This window comes from Mesoplodon densirostris, chromosome 16 (genome assembly GCF_025265405.1).
Source record: "Mesoplodon densirostris isolate mMesDen1 chromosome 16, mMesDen1 primary haplotype, whole genome shotgun sequence".
Lineage (NCBI taxonomy): Eukaryota > Metazoa > Chordata > Mammalia > Artiodactyla > Ziphiidae > Mesoplodon > Mesoplodon densirostris.
This window is the reverse complement of record NC_082676.1, coordinates 8,112,897-8,135,835: the sequence shown is the minus strand read 5'-3', so window position 1 is coordinate 8,135,835 and position 22,939 is coordinate 8,112,897. Positions and strand designations below refer to the sequence as shown.

The following is a 22,939-nucleotide window of genomic DNA, read 5'->3' as shown; positions in this document are numbered from 1 at the left end:
TTTACTAATATAAATTCTATTATGGTGAAAAACTTGTGCATCTGTCTTTATATGCTCATGCTAATCTTTTTGGAAGGGAAGATCTTAGATGTGAGATGGTCAGCTAATATCCTGTACCTTTAACATTTTTGTAGCTACTGCCTAGTTGTCTCCAGATAGATTATCCAAAATCCCACACCCACGGACAGCTTAGGAAAGTGCCCTTCACCCCAGACAACATTCTCTCTGTAAATTTCAGATGCAGACTTTTCAGTGTAAGTACACTTTGGTGTGTGTGTGGCTTTTTATTTTTAAGGAAGACACAATGAATAGATTATTTCAGTTATTTCATGTGTACAAATAAAGCTCCACTCTTCAGGGAAAACAGTCCAAATTTATACCTCAGACAGGCGCTAGTCCAATTTATTTTAAGTGACCAAGGGCATATAGATATTTTTGGAAAGAATGAAACCATCTCTATGGGGGCTGGGATATAACTGTCTAGACTGGTTCTTTCTTAAGAAATCTTTTATAAAATGTTTGATTAAATTGCTGTGTTCCAGGTCCTGAGGAGAGACTTGTGGATAGAAATGTTTTATGCTGACAACTTTTGATTAGAACTGGGGATGTCTCTCCTCATTTGTTCCTGCTTACTGGCACTGCATTAAAACCATTGGTACTTTTTTTTTTTTTTTTTTTTTTTTTGCGGTACGTGGGCCTCTCACTGTTGTGGCCTCTCCCGTTGTGGAGCACAGGCTCCAGACGCGCAGGCTCAGTGGCCATGGCTCACGGGCCTAGCAGCTCCGCGGCATGTGGGATCTTCCCGGACCGGGGCATGAACCCGTGTCCCCTGCATTGGCAGGCGGACTCTCAACCACTGCGCCACCGGGGAAGCCCCCATTGGTACTTTTTTTTAGGAAAGACGATATGAAAAAGTTAAAGGTTTGGAACACATTATAAGAAGTCTTGCAAAATTTTAATGGAAATGTTTATTAGATCTTTTCAGAGTACTCTGAAAATTTCAGCAGATAATAATAATGTAATAACAATAATAATAATGTAATGGATTATTTTATTAATCCTGTACTTGAGAAAACATTACGGACCCAGAAATGGATTGCTTTTACCTGACTTTTATTTTCAAAGGCAACCTACAAAAGTTAAAGGGATTTATGCCTCTTTATTTTCTGTAGGATAATTGCCTTATTTATTCATTCATTTATTTATTTTAGAATGAAATAATTTGAAGTTTCTGCAGAGCTTCACAATTTGCATGTACAAAGTGAATTGCTCACTTAATTCATTCAGTCCCACAAGGGGAAAAATAATTAGGATACAGCCTACAAAAGCAAGGCGGAAAAATTGCCTTTTAGGTAGCGGTCTCCATTTCACTCTGTAAACATAAATAAATCATTATCTGTACATTATCATCAGCAAAAGAAGGGGAAAAATTGGAAATCAAATCCTTGTTTTCCTAAAACTAAACTTTTAAAATATGGCCACTTTGTTAATCGCTGGCTGTTAAACATTTATTTCAATGAATACTATCATTTATGACGAATAAGACATCTGGAATATGGCTTTAAACAGCCAAATTGATTTGGCAATCCTTCTTTTGGAATTCCTAATTGGATGGCATACTTAAAGATTTATCAGAAATTTAGGAGAGTGTTGAATATTTCTTTTCTTTGAGGAAGTCATAGTACTTTGGATTTTTGATACTCAGAAAACTAGAAAACAAGAAATGCATGGTAATTAAGTAGTTCTTAAATCTCTCCCTGTTTTCCCATTCCTCCTGCTCTAACCTACGCTAAAGTCCTAACTATTACCTGGTTGCCTCCTGGCCTCTCTAGACCACATTTCTGCCCTCTGGTCATGATGGTCCCTTCCTTCCCCATGGTTAAGTCCCCCATGTATGGCCAAGCCAGCTGTTCACCGCTTACCTCCAGAGGGCGCCATTCTCATCAACTCTGTGTGCATAGAACTCTCTAGTTGCATGATGCATCAGCCTTGTTCATTCTCTACTTTTACTGTAATGGGGTTTTCACCCACTGCACTGTTACTTAACATTATGGCTGTGGGGCAGTCCTGTTCACTGTAGGATGTATAGCAGCATCTCTGGCCTCTACCCACTAGATGCCAGTAGCACCTCCCAGTTTTGGCAACCAAAAATATCTCTGGACTTCGTGAAATCTTTTCCCCTTGGAAGGAGGGAGGTGCAAGATCTCCCCCAGACCAAGAACCACTGGCCTGTAGAATAATCTTTCTAATGCGTAGATGTTACCCTTCCACTTATTTGCTTTAAACCTCTTAGTATATGCTCTGCAGACTTCATGAGTTACACTGAACTCCTGACGGCATCACACGGGGCCTTTTCGGATGTAGCGCCCGTCCAGCGGCTCCCGCTTCATGCTTTGTCTGTTGCCCACTGCTGCCCTCCTGGCCGCCGCTCTTCCCCAGGTTTTTATGTACCAAACCGCAGTTTCATGATTGTGCGTATATAGGCTCTGTTTGGTCTGGAAATTCATCTTTCCTTTCTTTGCCTCATAAACTTTCCCTCATCCTTCACGACCCACCTTAGGAATAACAATGCCTAACTCAGGACTGATGGCCTCTCTGATTCTTTTCTGTATATTCATTTGGTGGCAGTTGGTGGTTTAGTAAAGAGTCGTTGGATCATCTGTGTTTGAATCCCAGCTCTGCTGTTTGCCTGCTGAGTGAACAAATTCACCTTTGTAGACCTCGACACTCTTCTATGTACCATGGGAATAATATCATAGTGAGAAAGGATGTGAAAAGTTCAATTACAGGGCCTCCCTGGTGGCGCAGTGGTTGAGAGTCCACCTGCCGATGCAAGGGACACGGGTTCGTGCCCCGGTCCGGGAAGATGCCACATGCCGCTGAGCGGCTGGGCCCGTGAGCCATGGCCGCTGAGCCTGTGCGTCCGGAGCCTGTGCTCTGCAACGGGAGAGTCCACAACAGTGAGAGGCCCGCGTACCACAAAAAAAAAAAAGTTCAATAACGTAATCCATATGAAGGGCTTAGAACCCAAGATCTGGCACATAATTCAGAGTCTGCCTGCTTGGAGTCAAATCCTGCCTCTGTCACTGGTCAGGAATTGTCTAGCCCCTGGCAGGTTAACAACATCACCGCGCCTCAGTCTCCTTGTCTTGACGATGGGAATGGTGATTAGGAAGCGGGGCTTTCATTTAACATGTGCTTATTGAGGGTCACTGGAGATCCAGCAGAGAACAAAGCAGGTGACTCCCTGCTTCAACTCCAGCATAAAGGAAAAGTATAATATATAGTGTGTCGGCATGACTGATACATGCTAAGGAGGAAATGAAAGCAGGGAAAAGGGATAGGCATGTGGAGTGAGAGTGCTGCAATTTTATTTATTTTTTAAAAATTAATTTATTTATTTATTTTTGGTTGTGTTGGGTCTTCATTGCTGCGTGTGGGCTTCTCTTTGCGGTGGCTTCTCTTGTGGAGCACTGGCTCTAGGCGCGCAGGCTCAGTAGTTGTGGCTCACAGGCTCTTGAGCACAGGCTCAGTAGTTGTGGCGCTCGGGCTTCGTTGCTCCGCAGCATGTGGGATCTTCCCGGACCAAGGCTCGAACCCGTGTCCCCTACATTGGCAGGAAGATTCTTAACCACTGCACCACCAGGGAAGCCCCTACAATTTTAAATACAGTCATCAGGAGAAGATGTTGTGTGAGTCGCTGAAGAAGGCAGGAGTGAGGCTTCTTCCTATAGAGGAAGAGTGTCTCCAGGCAAAGGAAGAGCAAGCCCAGGTATTCTTGCTTGGCGGGACTGAAAAGACCACAGAAATGAGAGGGATTTCAGTTGGGCTTTTAAGATAAGGAAAACAGTAAATTGTGCACTGCCTTTGTTTCAGTAGAGTTGTGTCTCTTCAATATAATGACCTCTAGCGTCACAATAGGCTGTGTGTGCAGAGAAGTATCTGGAGGAACATTCTGAAAGTCCCAAAGAACTGTCCACTAGGTAAGTGGGAGCTAGGTGGAGACTTCAGTGTGCAGCTTTTTATTTCCTCCAGCTATTGGAAAGAGATCCATTTCTCTTAGAGGAGCACAGTGTGTGTGGGAGGAATACACGTGGTTGGGCTCTATCTTGAGAAGAGTGAATCAAAGTTTGTTCAGACTGATTTTCAGGCAGTGCCATCTAATGTAACCATACGCTAGAGCCAAAAAAGCACACCACCAGCAAGGTAGCCTTCTGTCATTTTCTGCACTGGCGCAGGAAAGGCGAGTTGGACCGCCTTCTCCATCTGCCTGGAGTCTCTGTTGAAGGAAGGATGCTTCAGTGCAAGGGGAAGATTAGAAGTCCCCCATAAGATGGTCTGCAAATGCCACTGAAAGCTTTGAGAAACAAAGAATCACCAACATCCCTTCTCAACAGGCTCTAGACGTGTAACCTAAATGGACCACCATATTCACCTGTGCATGATTTTCTTCAGATTCGAAGTAACTACAGTTAGAACTTGCAGTTGTGATAACAGCTAGCTGGCTGTCCTGGAATGCCTGTAAAGAGACTGATGATGGGGTCAAGTCACAAATGGCTTGGTTCCCTTCTTGAGTAAGCTACCCAGCTGTGTACACCAGCTCATCTATTGACAACTCTAAATTAAAAACTGAGGATGAGGATGTCCAAATGCATAAAGGGTGTACGGTGGGCACCTCTATCAACTAAACATGCAGTAAATTCTATGTAAACTTGCTCACCTGATTAAATGCAGTAGTCCACATTTTTGAAATAAATGAGTAATCATAGTGATTCTAGTAATATTCATGACCTGTGTTTCCAGATTACTTTAATAAAAAGCAGTATGCAAGTGGGAACAGTAAAAGCATCCTTGGTCAATATTTATCTTGACTCTGGCACTCATAGACATATGGACTTAGGTTGACAAACCAGTTGGATTAAAAAGAATAGTATTTTGATGCAGATAAGTCTTCAGTGGATGCTAAGACAACTCTCTGAAAGGTGGTTGGGTAACAGCTTATTCACATGATGCCAAAGTATCACTGAGCATGGATGAATCTCATAGACATTATATTGGGTGAAAGGATCCAAACACAGAAAAATACATATGATATGATTCCATTTATATAAAGTTTTCTAAAAGGCATAACTAACCAGTGGTGATGGAGGTAACAGTAGTGGTTTTATCTATGGTCAGTACTGACCCAGGAAGTGGTGATATTAACTGAAATGTTTTGTTTGTCAATCAGAACATTGGTGGCTGCCCAGGTGTGTACATGTGTCAAGATTCACTGGACTGTGGTCTTGAGATTTCTTTTACTATATGTGCTTGATCCACAGGACCTGATATTTGGATTCCTTGCTTGTCCCAAGCAGAATTTCACTGGAGCAGTAGCTTGGGATGCAAACCATGGTGCCAGGTGTACCCACATAAAAGCAAGTGGTTTTTGAAAAGCTGAGTTTCTTCAGCATTTTAAGGTCTAAGTAGGAAAGATGAGTTTAGTTCAGAGTATCTTCTTTTGAGTTGACAAGTACTTTATTTTTCCTTAGGAATTACGATTTGCATTTCTTTTTTTTTCTCTCTCAAGATACGATTTACAACTTGCAGAAATAACTTTTAATTGTTTCCAAAACTGTTTGCAACTTTAGTTTTACTCATCTGCTCATTTATTCAGCCAGTCACTTATTCATTCATTTACTTTTAGTATTTTTTAAGGAGCACACCCTATGGAGTGTCCTGCTAGAAATAACATACATCTATAAAGCCAGAAGTTCTGGCTTTGAGTGTGGCCCGACCCTTCCATTCTACCTGAGAAATCATAATTAAGTTACTTCTCTGATTCTCACTATTCATCCTTGTAATGCATTTAATAATAGTACCGAGGATGTTATATCATCCTGAGAATTTAGTATTACATTGTAGCCATTCAGCATTCTGTGGTTGATTGAAGTGAGTTGTGAAGTGATTGATGGAAGGCTTCCTTCTTGAGAAGTGGATTTATAACTGAGGAGTAGGGTGGGATTCATTTTCCTCGCGTAGTTAGACTAGTTCTACTTATATATAATGGTGACGCTGTAAGATTTTCTTTGAAAAAAAATTTTAAAACCAAATGATTCAACTACTAAATTAAAACTGATAACCAATGTTCTAGTGGATTATTATGTATCTGAGTAGGAAATCTGGTCTCCTTTGTACTAGAAGCAATATTGTTATACAGTGGGATTTGAGAGAAAAACGATGAAAATTCTTGGCCAAAAGGACATCAAACAGAGGGTGTATTAGCCAATGTCTGCTATGGCAACAGTTCCAAAATCTTAATAGCTTATAGCAGCTCATCTTTATCTTCTGCCCTTGTTGCCTGAGGGATCTGGGTTGGCTGTGGGTGTATTGAGCATAGCTGGATTAATTTGACTCAGTTGCAGTCCATCTGTCCTGCATTCAGAGATCCAAGAAGAAGGAAGGGTATATTGTTGTTGTAGTGGAGGGCTGAAGCTCAAGGAGAGTGGCACTGACTTACACACACATTTAAAGCATCTTCTTGAGCACATCAGCTCACATTCTGTTGGCCAAAGCAAGTTGCATGACCAAGTCCAAACTCAGTAAAGAGTCACGAGGGCCAGGAGGCGATGGATGATTTTGAACAAATAATTCAATCCAGACAGTGAAGGTTGCTGTGAGGTACAGAATTTGCCTTTGGTCTGATTGGAAATACTTCCAGATTCTAAAGAGAGAATCCTTTTTGCCAAGTCTTATCTTTACTTGATCTTGCCATCCTCTGTGCTCATAAACATATTTTATGTATCAGGGAAACTCCTATTTAGTGTTCATTATCTCTTACCAGCGGAATTTTCAAGGAGCCACTGTCTTCCATGAATTTTGAATCAGTCCAAGGATTGAATTGGGTCCAGGATGTATTAAATCAGATTAAGCCTAGAGCTAGCCTGGGCTTTTGAAAGTAAACATCCAATTTCTAGAGAAAATCAAGCATTTCAAAGGTCCTAATATTGACATTTTCAGTAAGCCATATGGATGCCTCTGGTCTTCTTTGGCAGATTTTAGCTCCATTTCAAGAGAAAAATCTCTGGAGTCAGGATGCTTAAATATATCCTGGAAAAAGAAAAGGAAGGTTAGAGATTGAGAGGCCACAGAATAATTTGAAAGAGTAACCAGACAGGTAGCAGCCCAGAAAATAAACAGAAGTTATTTTGATTGTCTAACTTGGTCAGCTATTCCCTTAGCATGAAGATTATATAAAAGGGTAGGTCAAAATATTTAAACTCTATGTATATACCATTTTTAATCACACAATTTGACTTCTTTTTGTTTTCTGCTTACTATCAAAACCCTCTGTTAGTAACGAAAATTTGTAACTGGATCTCATGTTAGACCTCTCTTGGGAACTGTTCTTTTGATCTTTAAATCATAATTCTCAGACATATTTCAGATTTTGGTCATGAGGCTTGAAATGCTTTGTTGTCTCTCATTTAGGACAAGCAATCATGAAATGGATAAAAAAGGCAAAAAGGAAACAAATGGTCCTATTCAGATGAGATGGGTGACCTTTGGGATATCAAGTGGGCACCAAATCTTTACCAAGTTTCTGTTGAAATTTACTGTCATGCCTCTGCGGAGCAAATGAGAATTGTTCTGGGTGACTCTGTGACCCTTAGGTCAATTGGTTGTCACCTGGACTGTTGACTCAGTAGAAAATGAATTGAAAGTCAGTTTCATAATAGTAGTATTAGATTAGGAGTAGTAGATTGATAGTGTTTTTCCTAATTTTTAGTCATTTGTCATTTATTCGTAACTGTTTGTGGTCACAGTATCACCTCTACTCTTATTTACTTAATATTTTGCTTGAAATCATATCACTTCTTTGTTTAAATAAATTAACTGTAAAAGAACATTTTCTGGGCTTCCCTGGTGGCGCAGTGGTTGAGAGTCTGCCTGCTGATGCAGGGGACACCGGTTCGTGCCCTGGTCCGGGAAGATCCCACATGCCGCGGAGCGGCTGGGCCCGTGAGCCATGGCCGCTGAGCCTGCGCGTCCGGAGCCTGTGCTCTGCAACAGGAGAGGCCACAACTGTGAGAGGAAAAAAAAAAAAAAAGAACATTTTCTTACTACCATCAATAGAAACATGTCGTTTGCCATGAACAGGAATTAACAGTTAAAAAGAAGTACAAGGGAAAGAAAATAATATTTTTAAGGCTGAATAATATCCCGTTCTAGGTATATACCACATTTTCTTTATTCATCTTTCAATGGACATTTAGGTTGTTTCCATATCTTGGCTATTGTAGATAATACTTCAGTAAACACAGGAGTGTAAATATCCCTTTGAGGTCCTTTGAATTTCCTTTGAGTATATACCCAAAAGTGGGATTGCTGGACCACACGGTAGTTTTATTTTTAATTTTTTGAGGAACCTCCATACTGTTTTCCATAGCAGCTGCATCATTTTGCATTCCCACTAACAACGCACAAAGCTTCTGTATCTTATCCCTAGTGAATAGAACAGTACTTGACACAGAGTAAATTTTGCAAATAAATAAATGAATGAATGAGTAAATAAATAGTAAATAAACAGTGATTAAACATTTTGATGAATGAATGGATGCAAGGAAGATTCTTGAAGACGGAATGTTGTTCTCCTGCAATTGTGCTTAAGTGGTTCCCTCCTTGATGCTGTTACACCTTGAAGAAATTTTTACATTTTATCTGTGAATCTCTACACAAAGAGCATAATTCATGTAAAGTTTAGGGTGTGTCTGTTCTCCTGCACTGTGGAAGAAGAATAAAATCTAGAAAACTATAAATATAATCTATGAAACCCAGGAGGGCGTTTTACTTAAAAGTTTTGAACTTGGCAAGAAAGAACTTCTGGGTGATCTGAAGCATAAGGGAAAGACAATAAATGCATACTGAAGTTGAACTGAAGTTATCACACGTAAGTGGTCCCGAAAGCTCATCCTCTTTGAGACAGTGCTGAGGATCCCTTAGAGTCATTTTTGATGGTCAGTTACACTGTTGTCGCCCCCATTTAAGATACTGCTCATAATAAATGAGAATCTGAGAGCTTATCAAAATCTCTCTTTACTTCAAAAGTAATTATTTAGGGGCCAATTATTTCTTTGGGAAAGGAATACTAAAAAAATACATCCTGCCTCATTTTTCTCATTTACAAAATGAAGTGATGGTGGAAATAAATGTCTCATAGAAGTTTTTGTGTGACTTATAAATATATCTGCAAATGTTAATTCTCATAATTGTCACTGTAGCATGTGTTTTGAGGAAGATTCTATTATGAAATCGAGCAGATGGCCATTCTTTTGGAAGTAAGGTGTGCACGCGAGCATACGTTTGTGTGTGTGCGCGTGTGTGTGTGTGTGTGTGTGTGTGTACACGTGCTCACTGAGATGTAGTTCTGAGTTGGGGACAGAAACTGTTGCTTCAGAACCTGATGGTCCTTCCACACATAAAACATAACCCTACCCGCTCCTTTGCTCCTTAAACGTTCACCCTGAGCGGGGTGTGGGGTTTCTTATTATCTAAACCAGTTTCCAAAATGGATGATTGTGTTTGGACTCATGCAGCTCTCCCTGCACTTCCTGACCCTTTCTGGTGACTTATTCCTTCCTCTTTGCCCTTGGAGGATGTTTAGTGAAGTGACATATTTCAAGGTCATTGCTGAGTTGGAGGCTAGGGTGGACTACTCTTATATAATATCTCAGTAGAGGGTTAGAATAAAGCTTACCCCCATGAAAAGAAAGAGGTCCTCCAGTCGGAGATGACTTTCGGAGTTAAAGATTCTCTCTCCTGAACTTTTGCAGAGTTAGTCATTATTAGTGTTTCAGACGGTGAAGAGAGGAAGCTTTGGCGTCAGTCTGCCTCATGCGCAACTCGTTTGTGCCATCTTTTAGCTGTGGACTTGGGCACGTGAGTTGAACCTTTCTCATCCCCAGTTTCTTTTTTTTTTTTTTTTTTTTTTTTTTGCTGTACGCGGGCCTCTCACTGCTGTGGCCTCTCCCGCCGCGGAGCACAGGCTCTGGACACACAGGCTCCGCGGCCATGGCTCGCGGGCCCAGCCGCTCCGCGGCATGTGGGATCTTCCGGGATCGGGGCACGAACCCGTGTCCCCTGCATCGGCAGGCGGACTCTCAACCACTGCGCCACCAGGGAAGCCCCATCCCCAGTTTCTTCATCTGGAAAATACTGATAATAATATCAGTCATAGGATTTTTATGAAGATCAAATGAGATGTTCTATATAAAAATATTCAGCAGAGTGTGCATAAATGTAGGGTGTAGGCTCAATAAATGTTGACTCTCAAATGATTGTTTTTCATTGATTCAGCTCATCAGTAAGTCACTGATAAGTGACTCATGTCTAGCTGGGAGCTGGAGAGCTAAATGGATTAATTACAACAACAGATAATAGAAGACAGCTTCATGCAGCAGACATGGGAACAGAAAGAGGGAACAGTGAATTCACACTGAGGTCAGGGCAACTTTCCCAGAGGAAGTGAACCTTGAAGGATAAGTGAAATTTCCCTGGAGAAAAGAGACAGGAGAGAGAGGCATTCACCCTGGAGAAGCATCATACATGTAAATTGGTGGGTGAGTTTGGTCTTTTGTTCAAGTCCACCTACATTCATTGAATTCTTGCTATGTGACAGGCTCTGGGTTAGATTCAGGGGGCAAAGTGGTGAGCAAAAAATATACCGTTTCTGCCCTATGGAACTTTTATTCTAAGACAGGCGCTAAACCATAACCCGTATAGCCATCCGAGGTCTGTGAGGGCAAAGATGTCCTTGGATCGTAGAGCCTTGAGACGTTGATTTGATGGGGGCTTGGGGGGTTGTCCAGTGGGGCTCTGCAGGTAGATGAGATTTAAAGTAAGACCAGCAGGGCGAGTGGGAGTGAAGTAAGGAGACCATGGGGAAGGCTCTGTGCCGGGAGAATCATGGTGCCTCCTGGGAACTGAATAAAGGCCAGTGTAGCTGGGACATAGGATGCTCGGGAAGGTGTCAGAGAGGAGCCTGGTGAGAGCTATAAGGAGGACCACAGGAGGCTTTCATAATCATTCTAAGGATTTGGGCTTTTGTTGCAAGTGCAGAAGGGAAGTCATTGAAATGTTCTGTTTTATGCCTAGAAATGCTGGAGTCAGAACTGCGTTTTAAAAAACTCATCTGTGCCCCCAACCCTCACTTGTCTGAGCGCCTTTGTTCATGTTAAGGCTCCTTTTTCCTTTTTCACCAAAATATCTTTGCTTCCGCCAAAAAGCTACTTCCTTCCCAAAGCTGACTAGGGTTTTAAAAAGAAAACATTAAAAAAAAAATAAGAAAAGATCATCTGGATGCTGTGTTTACAGTGAATGAATGGGGTTAGGATAGAAGTGGAGAGACCAGTAAGCAGTTATGGCAAGATGATAGTGGCTTATATTGTGGTATTAGCACAGAAATAAGCAAAAAATAAACAGTTGCATCTGGTAAACACTGAGAGACTTGGTGCCGTTGGGGAATGAGATAGGTAGTGTTTAGCCACTAAAGAGTTTGCAGCTTTTTGGAAACAGTGTTATCTGTTTGGGTTACTACAACAAAAATACTATAAATTGGATAGCTGATAAACAACAGACATGTATTTCTCACGGTTCTGGAGGCTGGGAAGTCCAAGGTCAAGTCACAGGCAGATGCAGTGTCTGGTGAGAACTCACTTTCTGGTTTCTAGAAGGCGACTCCTTGCTGTGTCCTCACATGGCAGAAGGGACAAGGGAGCTCTCTGGGGCCTCTTTTCTAAGGGCACTAATCCCATTCACAAGGGCTCCACCCTCATGACCTAGTCACCCCAAAGGCTCCACCTCTTAATACCATACCCTTAGAGGTAGGCTTTCAACATATGAATTTGGGAGGGCCACAGACATTTGGTCCATAGCAACTGTTGTGATATTTCATGGTAAGAAATTTGCACTATCCTATCAAGAGAGCCAGTGGAGGTTAAGAAGCAGGGAACTGAAATCATCAGGTTAGGATGTGCATGGAGAGTATTTGCTTCTCTCCTCACCTACTTCCTGAGCCAAGCATTTATTGAATTTAGAGTAATAGATGGGAGAAATGGCATGACATTACTGATGGCAAAGACTGATGGGAGACACATTCTTTTGTATAACACAGAAGAGATAGACTAAGTTAGTGTGAAAGGGTTATTTATCTTGGAAATACTCTGCCCCAAGCCACCTAAACCTTCTCTCCTGCAGGACTCAATGATCACAGCCCTGGAGTGCAGCAGGGGATCTGGATGTAACTGAATGAGAGATGGCATTTTGGAAACACAATGAGCCAATACCCCTTGTGGGAGGGAAATGGGTCATAAAAGAGTTAAAGGGAGAGAGGGAAGTGAGGAGAATGGCTAGAGGGGAAAGCTTTCCCCTACTGTTAGGAAGAAGGTGATTACCATGCAGTATTTTCAAACCCTAAGACAGTGGCCCCATAACCATGGAGAAGCTAGGAGTCAGTCAGAGAGACTGGAGTAACATCTCACCTACCAGCTCTCTGTGTTGGAATATATGACTTCAACCCTGAGTAGAGGGGCATCTTTGAGAATCCTAAGACTCTATCTCTGATTATCAAAGGGTGAGATCATCTAGTTATGAACCAGACCACCATTGCCTTCTCTTCCTCGGGGTCAGTGTGTTTAAGATGCTTACTTACGTTGGGAGTACTCTGAAGAGACGGGGTATTTGAAAGTCTGTCCACATTGATGGAGATAAATGTGATGACAATGGAGAAGGCAGAGTCTTTGACAGGGGTGGATAAAAAACCAAAAAAATAAAGCAAGCGTCTACGTCTACGAATCTTTGAGCCTGTGCCTCTTAATAGGCTTCAAAAGAAAAAAATCTAAAAAGGGGAGGTAATTTGTTAACCTTCCTTGCTAGGCATTGAGGATGACACTGAAATAATTCATCGCTTTTGAATACACGCTTTTCTGTCAGGCTGTGTTCGCCTGGGATGTGCCGTCTGCCTTCTGTGCCTCCACTCAGTTTGATGGTGTTGATGGGAAGCTTTCTTTCCAGAGCATCCTCATACTCACCATTGTTCATTTTTCAGGTTACAGAACTCAACAACGTGAAGAACGTAGCTCGGTTGCCAAAAAGCACCAAGAAGCATGCCATAGTGATTTATTTCAATGATGATACCTCCAAGACCTTTGCCTGTGAATCAGGTTTGTCGGAGGCAGGGAGGGCTTTGGCTTTTTGGTTTTCAGCGGGTGCTGGGCATACACGTTAATCTCTGGACATTTCCGCAGATCTTGAGGCTGATGAATGGTGCAAAGTTCTCCAGATGGAGTGTGTAGGGACGCGAATCAATGACATCAGCCTTGGAGAGCCTGACTTACTGGCTACGGGGGTTGAGAGAGAACAGAGTGGTATGTAAAGAGAATTCTCTCCTTTGCTCTTTTCTAAAACTGTTTTTGTCCCCATGTAATGAAACATGAGACATCTTCATGATGTAAAATTTTTGAAGGTATAAAAATGTATAAAGAAAGAAGTAAAAATAACCTTTTATTTCACCTAAGACCTGAGCAGACATTTCAGTGTGTTTCTTTTCTTAACATGTTTTCAATGTAGAATAGGAATGTATCTACATTAATAATATCAGATAGAAGTTATGGGGAACCTGCTGTGTGTGTGTCAGTTTTGTGCAGAAGATGCATTAGACCGTTTAATTTTCCTGGCAGCCCTATGATATAAGACTATTACTTCTCCATTTTACAGATGAGGAAATTGAAGCTTAAAAGAGCTAAAGATCTTGCTCCAATTCCAATAACTACTGTTTGATTCCAGACTATACTCTTGAGCCTATATTTATAGTGTACAGATTTTACAATGCAATGGGCTTTTGTCTTGCTTTTTTTCACTTAAAATTTTTATTGAACACTTCCCAGTGTTTTTAATAGAATCCAGACTTCATGAATGTTTCATCAAGTTTAAACCCACCTAAATCTGTGATATATTTTTTTAGCTCTAACAATTGAGCCAGCTCTTTAAGCTCAACACTCAACCTGGGAATACATCATTATAAATAATAATGATTGAAATATTCATGAACACTTCAACAGAATCAGTGTTGGTTTGCAGTATGAGCTTGGAGGTGAGGAATCATTTCTTTGGCTCCAAATAACTGGGCCTTGTGATGGGATAGATGGGATCCCATAGTTCTGCTCTTAGCCTATTGACTTGATCTATGAGGATATATCACAACCGAAGAGGCTGTGGGGCACCTGGCTTGATTACGAACATGGCAGAGGTGGAATTGTACTGACCCTTTCTATGGATTCACACTCCAGTTGTTAGTAAAAAATGCCCTTTCTCCAATTGGAACTATGTCTTCATGACACATTTACAGTCGGCGACTATTTTGGAAGCATCGTATCTGCCAGAATCCATCTCCAGGGAAGTGTTATTGACAAAGTCTTAGAAGTGCTAGCTAATTCAGAGGAGCCTCTTTGCAGACTGGGAAACTGAGCGGCAGAGAGCTTAATTAAGTCCTTTACCAGGGTCATACAACCAAGCCCCAGGCTCCTCCCTCCATAGTTCACTAACTCAGGATGCTCTTGGGCTGAACGACACCTGTAGTGCCTCACCGACAAATGCACATGAAGCCAAACATAAAGAGGAAAGCATGACAGGTTTTGACTATTTTTTTAGAGGGCTCAGATCAGCACTTATTTTTCACATTTTATATTTGCAAAGCTATATTCGGATAGTGCTCCAAACTGAATTCAAGAATTGCCTGTGCCTAGGAGTTACGTTTCTGGGACCAATTTTCTGTGCCTCAGTTTCCTCTTCTGTCAAATAGGAATAAGAACACCTCTGGGGATTATAATGAAACTCAGCTCTGTCTTTTAAGGCACTTTACAAGATTAATTGTATGACTTCAAGTAATTGTAACTAAAGTAGTCACTCTTACTACTTTTGCTGTTTTTCTTGGATGAGGTAGTTATATGGAAGAACTTCCAAGCAAAGAAATTGGTAATGGTCTCTCTTACTTTTTGCTTGATGATGACAGTCTTTCTTACTTGTTTCAGAACTCTCCAGGGAGAAATTTGCTCCACTAGAATATACTTTTAAAATAATAGTTATTAGAAAGCAGTAAATATTTGGTTACTGGGAGTTTGAAGTAACTTAGAAAACTTGAGGAATAGATGCTTGAATACATTTATGAAGACAATCTTGACACTCCTATTTACTAAACTGAAGTCTATGGAAATTCTAATGACTTCCTTATTATAAAACAATTAATTTAGAATACCAGTGATATTATTAGTGCCACACTATTTTCTCAGATGTAGGCAATCTACCATTAACAATGGATAGATAAAAGTGTGTTTGCTATAGTAATAATATTTTTGTTCATATTTCACTTAAAATTTTGACTCTATAGCTTCCTAAATTAATGAATTTTCTAGAAATGTAATAGAAATACCATGACTGTATCTGAGGGGATGAAAATTCAGGTTCAATAATAAGCCAAGTAGTTTATTCAGAGTAATCTTGGTTAAATGTTAACAATCATCCAAATAAGCAAATGAATATTTCTTTCTGGTACTTGGCTAAAGAGAGCTCTTTGTTAAAACTAGTTCAAATAGATCCACTGGAATTTTTCCAAACTGTTGGTCAGTTAAGTGCATAATATTAGTTAGTATTAGTTTACTTAAATAATTTGGGGTAGAGTTGTGTTCCTTTAGTTATGAAAATTATAAATTGATCAAAATAATTTTAATATCATTAGACCATGCGACAATTATTTTGCACCTGCATCTTTTGTGAATACAAAAGTGTGGGTGTAATTAACATGTACTTGGCAAGAAAAAAATGTTTTTAATGGTTTCATTGCTTTAGTCTTTTACTGGCATACAAATTTTTATTATGCAAATTAAAAAATTCTAAAAAGATCTTTGCTCATGTAAATAGTGTTGCATGTATGTTGACAACCAGACTGTATCATTATTATGTTATTTAATATGGTCTTCACTTAAAAAAATCATTTACTGGAGCTGTTAATTTATGAGAAAGGTTTATCTTCCTGAATATTCAACCAAAACCTAGAATAAGAGCTTGAATTACTTTGAAATGCCTCTTTGTTCCTACAATGTCTTTGATGGTTTATTCCTGGGGATTTTAGACTAACCTTTTGTTTTTCTCCCAGAGAGATTCAATGTGTATTTGATGCCATCTCCTAACTTAGATGTACATGGCGAATGTGCCTTGCAGATTACATATGAGCACATCTGTCTTTGGGACGTCCAGAATCCCAGAGTCAAACTCATCTCTTGGCCGCTAAGCGCCCTGCGGCGGTATGGACGAGATGCTGCTTGGTTCACTTTTGAGGCAGGGAGGTGAGTTTCATGACTGTTTTTCTACATTTTTTTTCCCCAGGTTCACATCATGTAATGCTCCACTTACATTCATCTGTTCACTCCATTATAAACAAAGCCCAGTCATTTAAAATTCACTTTTCAGAAATATCAATTTGATGCTCTTACAACTATCCTAGAAAGTGTTTAAATTCTTCTTTTCCACACAGCTCTTCTTTGGTCTATTTAAATTTTAAGTACCTGGAAATGGAAATGGTATAAACGCATTGGTGAATCTCCCAGAGACACAAAGGTTCTCAAGTTAGCAAATAAAACTTTAATCTTTAGTGCAGCATCCTTCTTATGTCAGAATTAATGACTTATTATCCTTATAGGAAAATCTTGATAGAAAATTAAGAATTTGTTTGGGAACGTGGGTATACTTGCCTGCTTCGGTCTCAGAAATAATAATTATTATTATTGGCCACGCCTCGTGGCTTGTGGGATCTTAGTTCCCTGACCAGGGATTGAACCCATGCCCTCGGCTGTGAAAGTGCGGAGTCCTAACCAATGGACTGCCAGGGAATTCCCTCAGAAATTATTTATGTATTAACTGTAACCAGTGAAATCTGGTTATGAAAGATGTTTTATCATTGAAAATAGACTTTTCTATTGACTGTACACCTCGTATTTCATATTGATGTGCAGAAGAATTCTGCATTGATCAAGATGTTTGGGGCCTATTTGGGGCAGCATTTAATCCAACATTCATATTTTTCAGCTTTTCTTTGATTCACTCTATTTATAGGAAATAATAATAGGAAATGGCTATGTATGGCTTTTTATTGTCACTTCCAAAGGCTAAAAATTTAGTAAACCTTTGTAGTATCTCATGACTATTTGAAACTTTTTTTTTTTTTTTTTTTTTTTGCGGTACGCAGGCCTCTCACTGTTGTGGCCTCTCCCGTTGCGGAGCACAGGCTCCGGACGCGCAGGCTCAGCGGCCATGGCTCAGGGGCCCAGCCGCTCTGCGGCATGTGGGATCTTCCCGGACCGGGGCATGAACCCGTGTCCCCTGCATCGGCAGGTGGACTCTCAACCACTGCGCCACCAGGGAAGCCCTATTTGAAACTTTTAAAAAATTATCTTGGTTTTAATACTGCTCTTAGCTTGCAAAAGTTTAACTTCTTCATATTGACATGTAGTAGAACTGCTAAGGATCTAGGAGATTATTTTAAAGACTTTGATATTTCCCCCAAGTGTGATAGCAAACCATCTAGATTTTTAAGTAGGTGTTTGTGTGTGTGTGTATAATCGTGTTCATATTTTGTAAATAATAGGATAGAGGTAGCAGATGTGGATGTGGGGAGATATTGAAGGACCTCAAGTGAAAGAAATGGTGGAAGAAAAGTGAGGCTATATTGGGGACATGAAGTTCAGAAATATTCCTCTTTGACCAAAAGCCATAAAGTGCTGACTCGGGAAATGAAGGAGCTTTTTGGTTCATGACTTTGGTCTCTTTATGGTCTGATTTTTGGGTATTTTGTCCAAGAACTCCAGTGGTTAGATGATTGTAGTACCTACAACCCATACCACACAGTGTTGTGCCTCAGATATGGTAGGGACTTAGGATATTTATTGATTTTGAGCAGCATTCTTGTTCAGTGGTCATGCTTTATGGGGCTGGTGCAAACCTGAGACTGAACGAACAATCAGAAGGACAAGTATCGGGAATGTATTCTTAGGACCTCACTCATTTCTCAAACAGTGTGGTTCGTAGTGTAAGGTGCACTGGTTTGGGAGTCAGAGAGACCCTAGGTCCTGATCTCTATTCTTTATTAGCTGTTGGCCACGGACAAAGTGTTTAACTTCCCTTGCAAGTTTATCAAAGTAATAACTTCCTTCTGGGGTGGTCTTAGGTAGAAGCAGCAGTGCACATAGATGACCCAGAAGGTGCTGGGCTTCTCTTAATAGGCTCTTCGAGGTTTTATCATAATAACTTTTGGAACAGGACTGGGTTTGCCGGATCCAGACAGTGTTAAATGCAAGGTAATCAAACTATTTTATATTTTGCCTGAAACTCAAATAAAGATGAATTTTTATAGTTACCATCAAGATGCTTAGGATCATAAGATCATTCATGTTCCCCCAAGTGTGAAGGTTTCACATCTGCCTTACTTTATTAGTGAAGATAATTCTTTCCCTTGGCTATTTTTGGATGTGTTCAAAATAAGGCAGTGTCATATTAACTGAGATAATTTTCTCCCTGTCTCACGTTGATAGATGAACAGGAGTTAAGTCTCTCTAGGCAGATAGTTTTCACATATCCAGCATGCGTCTGCAAAAACGTCACACCATTTCCGCTCTAGAATGCAGAGAATCTTCCTAAGACCTTGGGCAAAGTTCTGCTCTGTCTAGGCAAAGCCTCTGTTAGACTTGGAGCTAAGTGTTATTCGTGCTGAATGGCCCATTTCGCTGCACCAAGATTGACAATGGGGCACGCGTAATAAGCTGGGCTGGGAGATGGAGGAAATGAAATGAAATTATAGTCAATCACATACTAGCTCTGGGACCTTGAGTGAATGACCTAACTCTCTGAGCTTCCATTGGCCACCTGTAAAATGGTTATAATTTATGTCTCTCAGAAGATGGCCATGAAGACTAAGTAAAGGTACATATACAAACACCTGGCATAATGCCTGGCAGGTAGTAGGCCGTTGTGTCAACACAAACTGACACAAGCAGAGAAGAAATTTGTCAGCCTTCAGAACCCAAAGTCCAGGGAGCAGAGATGGCTTCAGAGTTGGGTTGATTCAGAGTCCAAATGAGGACCCTAGGTTTTATCTCATAGTCTTGTTCCTTCTAGGTGGCTTCACTCTGCCCACACGGGGCTTCCAGGGGCTTTGAGATCTTCTCACACCGTCAGCCAATAGAAGAGAGATAGATTCTTACATACATTGACCATTGCATTCACTATGTGTCAGGAACTGCACTGAGGGCTTTATGGAAAGCACACAGGGTACAGATAGAATGGGCGTGGTTCTCCCAAATCAGGAAGAGGTCACTGACACCATCAGAAGGGATGTGAGGTTTAAAAAAAAACTAACAAAATGTGTCCAATACAGTATTTAATAATTTCTCAAAGCAAATAGGGTGAAGCAGCTCTTTGACTATAATTAGTAATATCACTCATAATGGTGCTGAGATGCAGAACAGTGGTTCTCAACCAGGGGTGATTTTGCACCTAAGGGACATTTGGCAAAGTCTGGAGACATTTTTAGTTGTCACAATGTGTGCTGCACCAACAAGCCCCACAACAAAGAATTGTCAGGTCCAGTTATCCAGGTGAAAAACTCTGCTCTAGCAAGCATATCAACCATTGACAATAAATACTGATATTTACTGAGCCCTTACTATACGAAAGTTGCTGTACTAAGCATTGTACATGCACTGTCTCTTTTAAGCCATTAGCTCGTCATATAAACCAGGGGATATTATGCTCATCCTAACTCTACTAGGTTAGCCTAGTTCTGAGTGAACTCTACAGAGCTAAGGAAGAGAAGGCATACTGCGTAACCAGCACTCATGTATAAATTATCTTAGTTTACTTTAATTCTGGAACCTCCTATTTGTTCTTTTAGTTCGGAGTGCAGGCACCTACAGTCAGAATTGTTCATCTCTCCTGGGCGGCAGTATCATGGTCAAAGGTCATTAGAGTCTTCTAGATGCTGTTTCTCCCTCTCTTCCCCAATATAGGCAATTCTGACCATACCTGTTTTTTCCTTGAAGAATTCCACAGTTGACATATAATCTTTTTAATAAAGTGCAGTTGCACAATTAATTGCCACTTATTGCCCCTGGAGATAAAGAACAATTAGCTTATCCGGGGGGAGGGATGGGGGAAGAGACACATTGCTTATTTTATTTGAGTTTTTTCTAGTTTTTTTGTGCGTTTGTTTCTTTCCACTTGGAATGCCCTGAGGCTTCAGTGAAGCTCATCAGATTGGCAGGGTCTCTGATTTTTTCATGGGAAGGTCCAGTTGACATGAAGTTTTAACTGCGGCAACATCCCCCATGGAACTATTCTTGAAACGTTACTGTTTAAAGCATGGTGGCAGGTGTCCAGTAGGTTTCCCTGTGAATTTCACAGCTGGCCGCCCAGTTCGCTTGCTTCAGTGTCAGGCTCTGCCCTACCTCCTGACCGATTTAAATGACTACCCTCGGTTTAGCACCTGCAGGGCTGAGGGCAGCTCAGGTGACATTTGGCAGAAAGTGGTGAATAATTACCACACATGGGTGCCTCTCTCTACCAGCCAGAGAATGTCCCTCTCGTGCTTTTGACATCGTTTTAAGAGAAACTCTTAGGTTTGCCAAGAATATGTGAAAATTGACATTGCGTATACAAATTCTTTTCCTTAAATGGAGTGCACAAATTGGTGAAAAAGGCTCTTTTTGGATGTAAAGACATCTGAACAGTCTTGGAAAAGAAATCATCTGTGTCTTGTGTATATCACTCTAAAAACAAGTCTAACTGGTGAAATAACTTTTCATTGGAGAAGAAAACTGTAGATGAGTGTACATGTAAAAGGACCGTTATTCTCATATAAACCTTTGGATATTCTCTATTTGTCTTCTTGATTCTAAGCTACTTAGTAATCCCTCACTTCTAAATATTTTGTAGAGCATATATTCATTCTTACTAAAGGATTGAAAGCAAATTAACAAATAAAATGTACTTGGCGCTTCCTACTATGTTGGATAGAGAAATTTAAATACAAATGCGTTAGATCCCACACAGCCTTGCTCAGAGGAAGTGAAATTCTCTTCTTTTGAAAGAAAACAGAAACTACAGTTGTGCCATTTATATGGCCATTCATTCTTTATTAGCATCGATCTAAAAAATAATTTTAGATTTTTAATTTATAAATTTTCATTTATAATTGTATTATAAATATTGCTTGAGTGGAGGCGTGTGTGAAATCAGAAGGGAGAGTCCCCTTTCCACTCTACAGAGTAACCTCTTTAATCATCATCTTTAAAGGTCTTTCATTATGGCCCGTCTGTTCTCTGCCAGACACTGTGCTAGGTGTGTGGGTGGGAACACAGACAAGACAAGGCCATCATAAGAAGCTTAGCTAGGTCCCCTCTACCTTTGAGCTTCTGTGGTTGGTTCTAGCATATGAAATCCTTAAAGGAAAGGATGACTTTCTTATGACCTTCGGAAAAAGAAATTAGACACTCACCAATGCCTCCTGTCTTGTGGCCATCTTTAAAAAAAAATTTAAGGTGTATTTTTTATTTAATTAATTTATTTTTCCAGCTGTATTGAGGTATAAATGATACAGAACATCCTTTAAGTTTAAGGTGTACAGGGTGATGGTTTGATACATGTATGTATTGCAAAATGGTCACCACAGTAAGGTTAGTTAACACCTTCGTCACCTCACGTAATTACCTTTTTTTGTGGTGAGAAACATTTAAGATCTACTCTCTTCGTAACTTTCAGGTATACAATACAGTATTTTTTTTTTTTTTTGCGGTACGCGGGCCTCTCACTGCTGTGGCCTCCCCCGCTGCGGAGCACAGGCTCCGGATGCGCAGGCTCAGCGGCCATGGCTCACGGGCCCAGCCGCTCCGCGGCATGTGGGATCCTCCCAGACCGGGGCACGAACCCGTGTCCCCTGCATCAGCAGGCGGACTCTCAATCACTGCGCCACCAGGGAGGCCCACAATACAGTATTTTTTTTTTTTTTTTTTTGAGGTACGCGGGCCTCTCACTGTTGTGGCCTCTCCCGTTGCGGAGCACAGGCTCTGGATGCGCAGGCTCAGCGGCCGTGGCTCACGGGCCCAGCCGCTCCGCGGCATGCGGGATCTTCCTGGACCGGGGCACGAACCCGTGTCCCCTGCATCGGCAGGCGGACTCTCCACCACTGCGCCACCAGGGAAGCCCAGTATTTTTAATTATAGTCACCGTTCTGTACATTAGATGCCCAGAACTTACTCATCTTCCAGCTTGAGGTCCGTACCCTTAGACCAACATCTCCCCTTTTCCTCCTCCTGCAACCCCTGGAAACCACCTTTCTACTCCCTGTTTCTATGAGTTTGGCTTTTTTCAGATTCCACGTGTCAGTGAGATCAAACAGTGTTTGTCTTTCTTTGTCTGACTTACTTCACTTAGCATAATGCCCTCAGGTTCCATCCATGTTGTCACGAATGGCAGGATTGTCTTCTTTTTTTTTTTTTTTACGACTTAATAGTATTCCAGTGTCCGTGTAGATACACACACACTACATTTTCTTTATCCATTCATCTATCAATGGACTCTAAGGTTATTTCTATGTCTCGGCTATTATAAGTAATGCTGCAGTGAACATGGGGTTGCAGATATCTCTTTTGCAGAGATCGTGATTTCATTTCCTTTGGATATATACCCAGAAGTGGAACTGCTGGATCTTTTGGCAGTTCTGTTTTTAATTTTTTGAAGAACCTCCATACCATTTTTCATAGTGGCTGCACCAATTTACATTCCCACCAACAGTGCACAAGGATTTCCTTTTCTCTATGTCCTCACCATCCCTTGTTATCTCTTGTCTTGTTCACAGTAG

The 22,939-nt window shown here is 40.9% G+C and overlaps 1 protein-coding gene across 1 annotated transcript in view; it reads left to right on the top strand.

The window, feature by feature from the left end:
* DOK5 (docking protein 5) overlaps window positions 1-22,939 on the top strand; it is a 141,182-nt gene that overhangs the window by 72,957 nt on the left and 45,286 nt on the right. The window contains exons 3-5 of the mRNA XM_060077857.1: window positions 13,085-13,199; window positions 13,284-13,403; window positions 16,187-16,376. Coding sequence (XP_059933840.1) covers window positions 13,085-13,199; window positions 13,284-13,403; window positions 16,187-16,376 — 425 coding nt within the window. The remainder of the gene's footprint in view (window positions 1-13,084; window positions 13,200-13,283; window positions 13,404-16,186; window positions 16,377-22,939) is intronic.